This window comes from Ochotona princeps, chromosome 13 (assembly GCF_030435755.1).
Source record: "Ochotona princeps isolate mOchPri1 chromosome 13, mOchPri1.hap1, whole genome shotgun sequence".
In the NCBI taxonomy this organism is placed as follows: Eukaryota; Metazoa; Chordata; class Mammalia; order Lagomorpha; family Ochotonidae; genus Ochotona; species Ochotona princeps.
Genome location: NC_080844.1, coordinates 15942906 through 15958065, shown reverse-complemented (window position 1 = coordinate 15958065; position 15160 = coordinate 15942906). Strand labels below are relative to the sequence as shown.

At 45.1% G+C, this 15160-nt stretch overlaps 1 protein-coding gene across 2 annotated transcripts in view; it reads right to left on the bottom strand.

The window, feature by feature from the left end:
* PANK1 (pantothenate kinase 1) overlaps positions 1–13207 on the bottom strand; it is a 56085-nt gene extending 42878 nt beyond the window's left edge. Inside the window, exon 1 of one of the 2 annotated variants that reach the window (XM_004583371.3) lies at positions 12350–13207. In XM_004583371.3, coding sequence (XP_004583428.2) covers positions 12350–13049 — 700 coding nt within the window. In that variant the 5' untranslated portion in view covers positions 13050–13207. Of the gene's footprint in view, positions 1–11470; positions 11664–12349 lie in introns of those variants that run through there. The other variant, XM_004583372.3, reaches the window with a different exon arrangement.
* Between the last annotated feature and the right edge of the window lie 1953 nt (positions 13208–15160).

Below are 15160 nucleotides of genomic sequence, written 5' to 3'. Positions count from 1 at the left end.
TTTGGAAGTAGGCAATTTGTCTGGTGGTTAAGACACCCATGTTCTCTATCAGTGGACCTCAGGTCAATTCCCACCTCTAGCTCCTGCCAACATAGATTCTGGGAGGCAGCAATGATGCCTCAAGGAATTGAGTTCCTGCCCTTGGCATGGGAAATCTAGACTGAGTTCCTGGCTTTCAACTTCAGCCCCAGCCCTGCTGTAGTTGTTGCAGGCATTCTGGAAGTGAGCCAATGGATGGACACTCTCCGTTATCTCTCAAATATATACATTCACAACCTTTTTGTATTTGTTAATGGCAGATCCATGGAGGGCACCCTCTTCAATACAGTAACTATTACAATGTAAAGTCTGATAATTTTGCCATTAAGAAACTTACAGGGGATGGCACTGTGAGGAGCAGGCAGGCAGGTGGACATCCCATAAGAGCTCTGGCCACTCCAACTTTCCTGCTACTGTGCCTGGAAAGGCAGCAGAGGATGACGCAAGTGACTGGGTCCCTGCCACCATTGTGGGGAATCAAAATGGAATTTCTGGCTTCTAGCTGTGTCATCGTTTGGTATGTGAACTAGTCGATGGTAGATTTCTTTCTGTCTTTCCATGAATGTCTCCCCCTCTCCCAGTCATTCTGCCTTTCGAGTAAGTGAATTAAATCTTTCGTCAAATATAAACATAATTTGGGCCGGCACAGTGGCCTAGTGGCTAAAGTCCTCACCTTGAATGTGCCGGGATCCCATACGGGTGCCGATTCTAATACCGGCAGCTCCACTTCCCATCCAGGCTCCTGCTTGTGGCCTGGGAAAGCAGTTGAGGACGGCCCAAAGCCTTGGGACCCTGAACCCACGTGGGAGACCTGGAAGAGCTCCTGGCTCCTGGCTTCGGATTGGCACAGCACTGGCCATTGCGGTCACTTGAGCAGTGAATCATTGGACAGAAGATCTTCCTCTCTGTCTCTCCTCCTCTCTTTATGTATCTGACTTTGCAATAAAAATAAATAAATCTTTAAAAATAAATAAATAAATAAATAAATAAATATAAACATAATTTAATTGGCCATTACTTTCTAACTTACCTAAAGTTTAAGACCATAGGATTTAAGGCTGGAGAGATATGGGGCTCTGGCTCATACAAGCACATGTGAGGATACTCAACATCATTAGTCATTTAGGGAAATAGAGGTCAAAACCAAACTGATCCTACTTCACACTCACTAGAAAGACTGCAACCATACAAATGGAAAACAAAGTGCTGGCGAACATGCAGAGAAACAGGAATCTCACTGGATGTTCACTTTGGAGAAATGTGATAGCTCTGCAAGAAGCTACAGAGTTAGCATGCACTCCAATAACACACTACCCAAGACAGCTGGAAAGATATATCCACACAAAAACTTGTACATGACTATTCATTGTAGCAGTCTTAACAGCCAAATGTGAAAAAACATAAATGCCCATCTTTTGCTAAAGCATGGGCAGACAACCAGTGTATATCCATACAATGAACTATTGGTTGGCAACACTAAGGCATGAAATGCTGATACATGTTGCAGCAAAGCTAAACCCTGAAAACATCAGGCTATCTGAACGCAGTCAATCATACTAGACCTCACAGGATATGAGCCCATGAGGGGATCCAGGACCTATACAACTACAGAGCCAGAAAGTAGATTCATGGCTGCCTAGCTTTGTGGTTTGTAGTGAGAAAGGGGAGTGACTGCTAACAAGATTTCTGGGAGATGATGAAATGTTCTAAGATGAACTGCAATGCCAGTCGCACATCTCTATGAACTATTAGAAACCACAGACTACACTCCAGACAGATATGTTCCACCTGGGAATTCATCTCAATTACTGCATTTCAGATATTTTAAATGACTTAAAAATCCAAATGCCAAATTATGATAGACGTCAAACAAAATCTCCCCCAAAAGACATGATCCACTTTCCCCATTGTGAAATAATTTAGAATTATTAATAAAAATAAAAGCTTAACTCTTTTTAATAATTCAGGGCCACTGAAGGAGCCATTATTTTTTTAAAAAAGATTTATTTATTTTTACTGGAAAGGCAGATGTACAGAGAGGAGGAGAGTCAGAGAGGAAGATCTTCCATCTAATGGTTCACTCCCCAAGCAGCCACAACAGCCAGAGCTGAGCCAATCCGAAGCCAGAAGCCAGGAGCCAGGAGCTTCTTCTGGGTCTCCCAAGCAGGTTGCAGGGTCCCAAGGCTTTGGGCTGTCCTCGACTGCATTCCCAGACCACAGGCAGGGAGCTGGATGGGAAGCAGGGCCTCTGGGATTAGACCCAGCACCCGTATGGAATCCTAGCACGTTCAAGGTGAGGACTTTAACCTCTACACTATCACACCGGGCCCAGGATCAAATTATTGTACTCATCACACTTTGATATTTTCAGGAATCATGTAACGCTATTATTTCAGAATTATTTTATACTGGCTTTGGGATTAAAGGTCTTAATTTCTTGCTGTTATCAGTATTTCTGTAACATCTGTCAGGATGAGAAACCAGAAGAGCAAGTTTATTCAAATGTGATTTATGTTAAAAATAGATTCTTAGAGAACACAGGACTGTACGATGCACGGGCATCTCCAGTTCACAACTTTCTCTACTTACCAATCATGGTTTGTTTTTTTCTCAGAAATATTTTCATCCTTCCAATAATTTGCTGCCTTTTGGGTTATCACTGGCAAGTTGCTAGCAGTGATGTTTGTGGTTAAGTAGCAGTAATTTTGGTTTTTTATTATAGCAGTTTGTACCAAAGATACAGTTAAAATGTAATATCCGGGGAAGTAAATTAAAACTGAAAACTTAAAAATAAAATACTAGCATTCAAAATATTTAATCATTTGAGATAATCTATTTGGCAGCACAAGGTCTTTATACCACTCAGGGATAATTTTTCTATTCTATAGGGTTTGGAACGTGTCTTTTTTTTTTGCATCTTTATTGTGAATCTCGTATATGAAAGAGATAAAAGAAACATCTTATTTGTATTAGTTGATTTTACAAGTCACATTACATGTGTAATGTAAAGTTAATGATAAGAGCAATGGTATGTTTTCCAATCAACATAAAAGTTGGAAACTTCCACTTCAGAAACGTCAGCACTCCTTTATTTCCACATTTTGGATTGCACAATGTGAAGAAAACCTTAACTCTGCCGAGAGCAGGTGCAAAGCAGCACTGTGTTTTGGACAGCTTTCCTTGTAATGTCAGGAATTTTTCTGAATCAAAACTGATTCAATAGTAAGAAAAAATTTACTGAAAATGTCTCACCAAGAGCTGAACACCAGAAACATCCTTACTTTGCTTGCGATACATATACAAATCAAACAGAAAACAACCAAACCTCTTAATAAGTGCCAAAACTCTTTTGATAGCACTAAGTGTTTGACAGGTTACCCATTTATTTGCTATTATGTAACTGGCCTAAGGCAGAGTGAAAGCATTTGTCAAGTAAACATGCCTGAAGATTGACTAAAATTTGAGTTTGGTACACACGCTGAAGGGGTGTATTAGCTTGCGTAATTTTATAAGGATAAATATATACGAGCCAAAGACTTCAGAGCTAAAAACTTGCCAATTCATGCTCGAGTTATAACAATGAAAAATAAGGCCTTGTGGCAGGTTAAGAAGCAGGTTAGACCATCCATTAAGTATCTCACATCAGAGCATGGCTGTTCTACTCTACTCCAGATAAAGCTCTCTGTTGATACTGGTGGGAAAGCTGCAGAAGATGGCCTGGGTGCTTGGGTCTCAGCAATTCATGTGGGAATTCTGAATGCAGAGCATGGCTGTTGGTTTCTTCACGGCCCAGTCCAGCTGCTGAGGTTATTGGTAAGTACAGCAGCAGATGGAAGATCTTGCTCTCTCTGTCTCCATTTTTGTCACTCTGGCTTTCAAATACTACTAATAATTATTTTTAAAAAAATGTAATAGCAGTTTATTCCAAATCCTCTAACAACCTAGTATATGAAGCAACAGCAATACTGCATCAATGAGGTGTTACTGTGTGTCAAGCACTGTAGCACCTTTATGCGCCAAACTGATGCTCTGAGTACTAAAGAACTTCACTCATATATTAATTAGGTGTCTTTGGCAAGCTTTCTAAGACACCTTTTTTTTTAATTAAAAAAAACATTTAAAGGAATTACAGAGAAAGAGAGGGAGAAGCAAAGACAAAGAGATCTTTCATCCATTTGTTCACTCCCTAAATGGCAGCAATGACTGGAGTTGGGCCTATCTGAAGCCAGGAGCTTCTTTCAGGTCTCCCATGTGCATGCAGGGAGCAAGGCTTTGTGCCATCCTCTGCTGCTTTCCCAGGCCATAAGCAGGGAGCTGGACTGGAAGTGGAGCAACTGGGACATGAACCAGCACATAAATGGGATACTGGTGCCATAGGTGGAGCATGAGCCTGCTTCTGGCCCCTGCTTCTCATTGACTGTTATACTCCTCAATTCTGGAATCCCTTCATGCTAAGACATCTTTTAAATAGACAAAACTGACTTTTGCCATGTTGCATTCCTAAAAGATGGGTAACCAGCAGTTCTACCATTTCCACCCCGAGAAACTGTCCAGGGAGCTTCTCTTGCTGTCTGGTTAAACCAGCAGTCTTATCTAGAAAAATGGTTTCAATATGTGCCCTAGGGGACAGCAATGCAGCAAAATCGCTAGGCCACTACTTATGACACAGGTACCCCTTAACGGCATCAGTTGGAGCTCTGGCTGCCCCATTTCCCATCTATCTTCCTGCTGATGAACCTGGGAAAGCAACAGAAGATGGTCCAAGTCCTTTCTGCTCACAGCCTGGGAAAGCAGTGGAGGATGGCTCAAGTCCTCGGGCCCCTGCACCCACAGGGGAGACCCTGAAGAAGCTCCTGGCTTCAGATTGGCTCATCTTTGGCTGTTGTGGTCATCTGGGAAGTGAACCAACAAATGGAAGATCTGTCTTTGTCTCTTCTACTGTTTCTGTAAAATCTACCTTTTAAATTTAAAAAAGTATATAAAAACTAAAGACAATAGTGAATCATGAAATAAGTATAAGTTCAAAGTTATGCTTTTTCTGTAATTAATACCTTGGTCCATGTATATGTATATAGTTCCATGGCATTTTGCTATATTCTTTTCTTGGTTTGCCTGCTGCACTCATGATATACTAACACCTGCTTGGCCTCCCTTAATCTAGCACTGAGCCCAAGCATATTTGGAATTTAGGAATTTCATAGGGAGAAATCAGTGTGAGTCTAAAAACATTCTACTCTTCGACCACAGAGGAACTTCAGATATTAGTAGGATACTTTTTTACCTGAGCCTAAGGCGTCTCTGTAGCAAGGGACACGTTGACCTTTCCTCCAATGCTTGGCCTCAGATGATCTAATATTGCAAAGTGGTATTACCGATGCCCTCTAGGACTTTCCTCTGAGCCTCTTCCGTGAACTGTGTCCTAGTCACTGGAATGTTGATAAATATTTAACAACTGGCTCTCTGAAAAACATCCAGTTTGCAGTGTTTTTCAAATTCCACAGTGTAAACTTAACTATTACACCAGTTCCAAGCTACTAACATAAGGATACTGAATGCAAGGCCCAGCACAGTAGCCTAGCGGCTAAAGTCCTCACCTTGAACGCACCGGGATCCCAAACAGATGCCAGTTCTGATCCAGATGCCCCGCTTCCCATCCAGCTCGCACTTGTAGCCTGGGAAAGCAGTTGCGGACGGCCGAAATCCTTAGGACTCTGCACCCATGTGGGAAACCTGGAAGAGGCTCCAGGCTCCTGGTTTAGGATCGGCACAGCTCTGGCTGTTGTAGTCGCTTGCGGGGGGGGGGGGGGGCGCGGTGAATCAATGGACAGAGGATCTTCCTCTCTGTCTCTCCTCCTCCTCTATATATATCTGACTTTGCAATAAAAATAAATAAATCTTTTTTTTAAAAAAGGATACTGAATGCACACACTAGGATGAAATGCGAACAATCAGCTCTCAGGGTCTGTTGGAGCTGACTCTAGCAGGAGACAAAAACCACTAGTTTGGGCTGTTGCAATGGCTCAACTGGCTAAGTCTACACCTGCCAAGCACTGGCATCCCATGTGGGCACTGGTTCCTGTCCCAGCTGCTTCATTTCCCAACCAGCTCCCTGATTTTAAGGCTGAGGAAAGTCGTAGAAGATGGCTCAAGGCCTTGGACCCAGAAACTGCATAAGAGACCTGAAGGAGCTTCTGGCTTTTGGTTTTTGACTTGAAGTCAATCCAGTTCATCCTTGCCTCTTACCTGTGGACATTTGCCTACCTTAGGCTGTAAGGTAGTTTGTTCAGAAGCCCCAGAGGACTCCAAGCAACTGGCCCTGCCCAGGCTGGAAACAGCTCAGAAGTTCATGCAGGTCCATTCTGCTGGAAGCCTCTAACTAAACCTGAGATTCAGTGTAAGGTCAAGACCATTAGCCCCAGAAGGACCATACTTGAGGAGTGCTGAAGACACTAAGCACCCAAAAATCCATATCTCATTTTTCATTTGCAAGAACAAAGTCTGTGAGGCCATTTCTCAACCCCTAGAGAGCGAGTTAAAAGATGCTTGAAGAACTGGAGCAATCATTCTGAAGTCTTGTTGAATACATGTAGCTTTTATAAAGGGGGGAGGCATGCTCTCTTTTATGTCTTCTCAACTATTTTATGAATATCCGACTCATTCAAGGGATGAGATATCACACAGTCAAGTTCAAAAGAAGATACTTCCTTTTTTAAAAATAACTTTGTCCTGACACTAGACTTGCTGGCACATAAATCACACTGCCATCTCATCAACCAAGCTGCTCGCATCCCGCTCGGACAGAACACACTGTATACCTACGAGCTGCAATTGAGCAAGCTGTGGAAGTAAGAATACAGTCAAGATTTGTGTCACAGCCCATGTGTCCTGATTCTAAAAATACCAGCGGACATTAGGGAAGCCTCTTTCAGGGCTAGTGTCAAACTGGCCTGGAGGATAGTCAAAACTCAGCCTCCCAAAGACATTCAGGGAAAGAGGAGTTCATGGAAATCCTAAGATTTCAGTAAGTTTTAAAAGTCTTTGTGACTGGGGCCTGGCGTGATAGCATAGCGGTTAAAGTCCTCGCCTTGAATGCACCAGGATCCCATATGGGCGCCGGTTCTAATCCTGGCAGCTCCACTTCCCATCCAACTGCCTGCTTGTGGCCTGGGAAAACAGTCGAGGACGGCCCAAAGCATTGGGACTGCACCCGAATGGGAGACCTGGAAAGAAGTTCCTGGCTCCTGGCTTCAGCTCAGCACAGCACTGGCCATTGCGGCTCACTTGGGGAGTGAATCATCGGATGGAAGATCTTCCTCTCTGTACATCTGCCTTTCCAATACAAATAAATATATCTTTTTTTAAAAAGTCTTTGTGACTAAATAGTAGCAAGGATATTGATATCAAATGCCCTTTATTCATAATAATAGTGTTAACAATGAGGGAGCAGACAACACTTGGATACATTTTCTATGGTTAGTCCTCATTACATCATGAAATCAGCACCATCATCTCCAATGACAGTGACCTTGGAAAAGGTCAGAAGCTCATCTAAAGCCTCATTCTTAAGTAAGTTGTGGGAAGAGATGCTGAATCTAGGTCAGTTGGTGCTAAGGCTCTTCCCACTAAAGCAGAGCGTTTCCCACTACACGACACTTCTGCGCATCTACAAGGGTCAGGCCCAGAAAAGTCAAAATCCCAAGTCCTCCTGTTTCTCCTTCTGTGGAATAAAGGCAACAAACAACAGGAAGCCAGAGCAGTGGCTCAATTGGCTAATCCTACTGCTGCAAGTGCCGGTATTACATATGGTCACTTGTTTGAGTCCCAGATGTGCCACTCCCCATCCAGCTCCCTGCTTGTGGCCTGGGAAAGCAGTAGAGGATGGCCCAAGGTCTTGGAACCCTGCACCCATGTGGGAGACCCAGAGGGGCTTCCTGGTTCCTGGCTTTGGATCAGCTCAGCTCTGGCAGTTGTGGCTACTTGGGGAGTGAATCAGTGGATGGAAGATCTTTTCCATGAACATGTCATATACGAACAGAGCCCTCACCCATTCTTCCCTACCTGGATGTTCTCCCTGGATGACCTGAGAAACCAGAGCCTCCACACGGAGGGTCACCCCTGCTGCTGCCGCCCACTCCCTGGGAAGCAAGAGGGCTCCCCACATCCTTGAACCCTGCTCACTTTCTGCTGCCTAGTGTAGGGTTACTAGATAATCTCTTTTACATTGAATAAGCAGGAACCTATGATGTATATATACTTCATTTATTTATCTATTTATTTATACACACACACTTATGTATCCTTTCAGTTATCCCTCACAGCAATCCCTGGAGATATAATTCTCTTCATTTCACTGATGCTAAATTAGAACATGCAAGTTAAATAACTAATTCTGATCAGACAGCTGATATCTCAACCCGAAATCTTGGGACGGAAGGAAGGCAGTGTGAATGACCACACACTGTTTTTAATATATTAGGCATTCACAGAATCTTCGGACTATCATCAATTTGAAAATATTTGGAGAACAAATTGACATCATGAGGTACTGCTTATCTGCTTATCTCCACTTCAAAGATTTCTACTAAAATCTGCTGTAGAGATGGAAACAGCAACCTCATCTAACTAATGATGAGTTCCCTTGAGCCTTTTTCTGTAGTACTCATCATATAGTCTCAAAGTGCAAAGCATATGAAAACAGCATCATCTCTAATCAAACTCTCCACTTGACTGGCAAGACAAGTAAATACACAAGAAAGCCAGCACAAGGCAAGCAGACACACGCGTACCCTTCCAGGCTAGCTCATGTGCCAGAGTGCCTAAGTAGAGTAGAGGTCACGCAGAAGGAACAGTCAGTTCCAAAGTGTCACACAATCCCGAAGATACAAGAAACACCTAGGCCGCCTGCAGCATTTCAATGAGACAGGGGTTACATTTGGTTGAAATCACAAGGCTGCAAAGTACAGAGGCAGGCAAGACAATCAAGCGGGCTTGATTTGGCAATCCTGAAAAAGCCCTCAAAAGCTGAGCTGGGTGATGGCACCTCAGATGAAATTATGGATCCCATCCTGTATTCCAGGCTTAGACAAACCAACCTTGCACTCATCTGACATTTAGACTGCAAGATAAATAGTATCTACACTGAGAGGTCAGAATGAATTGTTTTAAATAACCTGAGGCCAGTGCTATGACAGAGCAGATTAAGCCCTCACCTGTATCCCACATAGGCGCTGGTTCATGTCCTGGCTATTCCATTTACAACTCAGCTCCCCGCTGATGGCCTGGGAAAGGCAGTGGAAGATGGCCCAAGTGCTTGGGCTCTTGGACCCACACAGGATGCCACAAAGCAGCTCCTGTCTTACAGTACCAACTGTGGGACTGTCATTTGGGGAGTGAACCAGCAGATGTAAGATTTCTCTCTCTGCCTCTCTGTTAATTTCAGCTTTTATATAAATAAATACATCTTTTTATTTTCAATTTTTAAAGGAGAGATGGTAGGTTTTTATTTCTTTTTTGTTGGAAAAGCAGATTTGTAAAGAAAAGGGGAGACAGAAAGATCTTCCATCTTCTGGTTCACTCCCTCAAATACCACAAAGGCCAGGACTGAGTCAATCTGAAGCCAGGAGCTTCTATGTTCCCAGGTGGTTGCAGGGTTCCAACACTTTACACCATCCTCTGCTGCTTTTCTAGGCCATAATCAGGGAGCTGGATTAGAGGTGGAATAGCTAGGACATGAACCATATGGGAAATCAGTGCTTTGAGGTGGAGGGTTAGCCAGTTGAGCAAATTCACCAGGCACACAAATAAATCAATCTTTAAAAAGAATTTCTAAAACAATCTAAAACTATTTAACTTCATATCATCCCATTCATCATTTCCAAGCATATTCTCAGGTCCATCATACTGTAGCTGAAATACTGTCAAAGAAGCAGAACCATCCACATACACCCTCAGGAGCCGTTAGAAGTAACACCACTGGCTGTACTAACTACATCTGGTTTGCACAGAGGCAGACGTCTTATGTTGTAAATTCAATCATTTATCCAATCTGATGCTTTACCGCTTATACATTCTTAGGGTCCATGTGAAGAAATGCAACTATACTTTTCAGTAATCATCCATTTAAAATCTGCCAGTGGCCGATACAGGGATACAAGGATACAGCTAACTCTAATTCCTCCTAGATTACCTGAATATCTCCTAACAGAACAACATCACCTTTGCATAAATATAACTGAACATTAACGAGCAAAATGCAAAGACATTAAATGAAGGCCAGTTTCAACTAACAAGTTTTGTTAGTGAAAAGAGCAGATATAATTCCTCAGAGCATGTAAAATTTATTTCAAAAACATTAAGCAAATTTTGGTGATGAATCCTTAAAAATTACAAGCAACTATCACGATCACTTAAACTTAACAGTTGAGATTTTTATTTGTGTAAAGAATACAAACCACCTTAGTTTGTGGCGTAGTGAGTGAAGCCACTGCTGAAGTGTCAGCATTCCATATAGGCACTCGTTCAAATCCCAGCTACTCCACTTCCATTCCAGCTCCTGTACCCACATGGGAGACCCAAAATATACTTCTGGCTGCTTCCTGGCTTTGGCCCAGCCCAGTCTTAAACACTGCAGTCATTTGCAAAGTGAAGCAGTGTACAGAAATCTGTTTTCTTTCTTTCTCTCACTCTCTTTCTCTCTCTCCCCCGTAACTCTGCCTTTCAAATAAAAAAATCTTCAAAAAGAAAATTATTTTGCATTTGCAAATACAAAGGCTTATCTTTCTTCAAGCTACAAAGTGTATTTTCAATTCCTCAAAAATATTTCAAGAGTTATTTTATCCTCATACATAAACATAAAGCTGGCACTGCTAGTCACAAACTCCGTATATTTCTCCTTTATTATATCTCAACTATTTTCATCACCAACTCAAGTCCAATTTGGTGGAAGAAGTAAAATGTAGTTTCAAAGAAGTAAAACAGGTCAATAAATCATAGGTAATCAATGCCACGTCCATAGAGAAAGTTTCTGACAATCATCAAAACCAAAAGTAGGTAAAACACAGGTGCTATATTCCTTCCTCACAACTGTAACCAAATCTCCTGCGTGGCTTCAAACTTCCATAAAACCTTAGAATCCAATCTTCGCATATCAGACCTGAAAAATCCAATTATTGTAGTCACCCACAATCAAGTTAAGGGGTTTTCCAAAGTCTTAGACACTTCAATTCGGTGCGAAAACAATCAAAAGTCAACTTAAAAAAAAAAAAAAAAAGAGGTTACAAAAAGATACACAGGTGAAGGTGGTATGCTGTTTGCCAAATTCCAAACTTTTTGGAGAAACCCAAAAGCTAACAACATCTCATACCAAACAGCAGAAACAACAAGCAGAAGAAGCATGCCTAAATATGCATTTATGAGCATGCACTCTACTTACTTTGCTTTTTGCCATTTATAAGCTTCATTAAAAACACAAAGAGGTGGCAACCAGTTGAATGAGGTCCGACTTAGATAAGAAAGCCAGTCGTAAAGTCGACCTACAAATTCACATCCCAGAGTGTCCTGCGCAGAAGCTGGCCTTAACAAACTACTGTTATATATATGTATTGGATTGTGAAATAAAGCCACTCTGGCTTTCCGATCCGTACATTACAATTGCAAATCCTCAACTCTACCTACCCCCTCCACAGGAAAAAAAAAATCCACCTCCAATTCTCATTGGTCCACACAGTTCCGGCCCACATGGTATCAGTGGGTGTTTCCCTCCAAGTAGAGCCTCTCATTGGCTGCAGGGAAACAGGGTTTCGTAGGTTGTGATTTGGGGGTTGTCAAACTCCACGCCTCCAGACTTGGGCTCGCCAATGGCCTAAGGGGTTGGCGGCTGCTCTGCGATTCAAAGGACAGAGTGGTCGACCGGGCGGCAACGCCAGAGAGGAGCTGCTCCCAGGAAGGAGGCGGCAACCTCGGCCAGTGCCAGCCGCTGTCCCCACTCCTTGCACCGCAACCAACGTTCACACACTTGCATTTCCTCCCAGCCACCAATTAGAAAGGCGGGCAGAGCGTTCGCCTCGCGTGCAACCGTGACCTAAAGATACCTCAAGCTCTGTGGCCCTTCGCCCCATTCTGCGGGTTGAAGCGGTTAAAGGGCAGACAGGCGTCAGGTAACTACCGTCAGGGCTTGGCCCTGGGTGAAGTCTGCCCCGAGCCGAGGCGTTCGTTCCCTCGAGCGCGGGAGCGCGGGTGCACGCGACATGTGCGCTGCCCGGGTCCCACTCCCCTCGCGCCGCGCTCACGTTCCCCTCCCGGAGGGACTTACGCGGCCTGTTTTTCCTTCCAGAGTCTATCCTCCTCCGCAACCGGCATTTCTTGGCCGGCGAATCGTGCTGAGGGAGCGGTGGCTGCTGCTGGAGCTCAGGCGGGAGCTGAAGGCGTGGGGGCGCCGCATCGCCGCCTCCTACGGGGCCCCGGCTGCAGGCGAGCGGCGGCTGGGCTGGCGGCGGATGGAAGCCGTTGTGCAGCAGCCCGTTCACGGCTGCGGCGGCGGCGCCGGGGTCCCCGGAGGCCCCCAAGGAGCGCGGGGCTGCGCGCTCCGGGTGCCCGCCGCGATCACCCATGCCGGGGGCTGGCGGGCCCCGATTCAGACGGCCTCGCTGGAGGTCATTCTCGGGCGTCTTTATTTCCTCAGATCTTCTCTGCGGCTTCCGATTCAGCAGCCGCAGAACCGGCTCCGGGGGATGAAGTGCCGGGCGCTCCTCCCCTCCTCCAGCCTCCGACTCCCCCACCTCGGCGGCTCCCTGCCCCCCGAGCGGCGGCTCCGCCGGGCCCACGCGCAGCATGCTCGTTCCGGGCGCCGGATAGCGCACCGCCGCGCACCCCCAACCCGGGCCCCCGCCGCCCGCCGCCCCCAGATCCCCCAGCGGTGAGACTTCAGATGCCGCTTCCTCGCCTCGCAGACCTGTCCCCGCCACTGAGCATGCCCAGTCCTGCCCGGCACCGCCACCGACGAGTTTCAACATGGGGAGTCTGAAGTTCTCTGGGTTTTTAGTAAAGAGGAGATGGGCGGGTTAGGCTTTGTATGGCGGAGCAGACGCGAGGGGACGGGGCGAGGCGAGCGTGAGAGAATGAGAGGCTTAGAGAGGAATGCGGGAGGAGGCCACTCTTTGTAGAGGTTTCAGATTTGCCAATCCCATCCCCAGTGGGCTAGGCACCTTCACAAGGTCACTCGTGCCGCCTCCTTCTCTCCTCCCCGCCCCCGTGAGTGTTGGCGCGCGCGCGCGCGTTTGACTAAGTGGCCTAACCACCCAGGGGCGCGAGGGCTGGGTGCGAAGAGATTATTTATAGAAAGGCAGGCAGCCGTGGGGAGCAAGAGGAGTAAAATTTCTTTGCTGGTGCGCCCGCGCACACAAACACCATGTGACCTCGTGGAGTCGTCTTGTGCAGGCAGGAAACCTGGGACTACAGTGTTAAGGGCAGTGAAGGACAAAACTGTAGGCGGGATTAACCGATGCTGGAAGAGACCAAGTAAACAAAAGCCATCCCAAGCTATAAAAAGCGCTTTCCTCACTCAGAAAAGGCTTCCAGACACAATGTCACCTTATTCATAGGGAAAGGAGGTAGCTCCTGTCTTAAAAAGTGAGAAGACAGATCACAAGTGGATCCACGCCAGGAGCTTGAGAGTCGGCCGTGGGTTCGAATTCTAACTCTCGCCCGATGTATAAAAGCCGGAGAAACTCGATGCTCCACACACCTGGCAGCAGGAAACAGGACTGGGCATGCCCCGTAGGCAGCACAGATCTGGGTGGTGAAGACCTGGCCAAGGTTATGTAACCCTTTGTGGCTGTGGATCCTTGTGAGGAAATCTGCCTTCGAGCACCTGGTGCTATCCCCGCACACAATACATGCTCTAAAGAACGGGAGACAAAAAAAAAAGGTCATTGTTAGTGACCTGCACAGACTAGGCTGCAGGTCAAAATGGGGTCACCTGTGTCACCAAGTTAAAACTCTTAAACTGTGTATCTGGCCTTACAAAAACAAAACAACAAAAAAAACAACAAAAAGCAGGTGAGCGATAAATAGCCAAATTTCCCAATAGGTCAGTTACAATTGGTATGATAATGAAGGTTCTTGGCGCTTCTCCTTACAGAGAAGAAGCATTGTGAAATAATTTGGTATTAACTAAACAGTTACTTTCCTATTTTCTGTCTCCCTGTCCCTGCCTTGCAAGGAAAGTGACTGAAAGTGCAGCGAGCCCTTGCTTTTGTTTCTGGTTTTTTGCAGTCCTTCTTTGTAAAATCAACCTCCTTTACGGGAACACTTGTTCTATGAAGTGTCACGCTATTCTGCGATGGAAAATAAAGCCAATTAAATCTCTAAGTTTCCTTTCCCTTGACAAGAGGTTATTATTATGCTTCTTACACTATTACTACCAGTTCATCCTTACTTTCAAGTGAGGGGAATAAACCATGCTCACAAGCACATTTATGGTGGGATTTCTTGTGTGTAATGGTCTCCTGTATTTGTACTCACACACAAGGGTCAGGGCTTGGCAAGGAATGACTGTGGGCTTGTTTCTCAGACTGGTAATTCCTTCCATGAGAAGCTTGCATTTCATCAGAGGTCTAGAATGCTAAGAATGGCTTGAGCCCTCCTGACTGGCCCACTTATTTTCTGGTTTGTTTCAAATGAGGAAACTGAGCCACTGAGACATGGTGACACTGAGAACAAATTGAGGACTAGACCCTGTTTCTCTACAATCTTACCAGATCTTAGCCTAACTGATGATTTAAAGGAAAAAAAAAAAAAAAGAACTAGGTGATAGGGCACCCGCCTGTGTGTCCTGTATCATTTTGGGCCCCCTGGTGCTCGTCCTCAAACAGCTTGCCTCTGCTGTTTCCATTGCCTGTGCTTCCCATCCCTAGGATCTGTTTGGTCTGCTCAGATGTCATGGTTTGGATCTGTGCTTCTGCCACTTATACTTAGAGGAACTCCCCTGATCCTTTAGACTATTAGGTCTCCCTGCTAGTAGCCTGGATAGTTACAGTCCCTCTGTGACCTTTTTATCAGTTTGTAACCATAAAATACATCTGTTCTCATTTGTAAATGGAGATAATAATAGGATATCATGAAA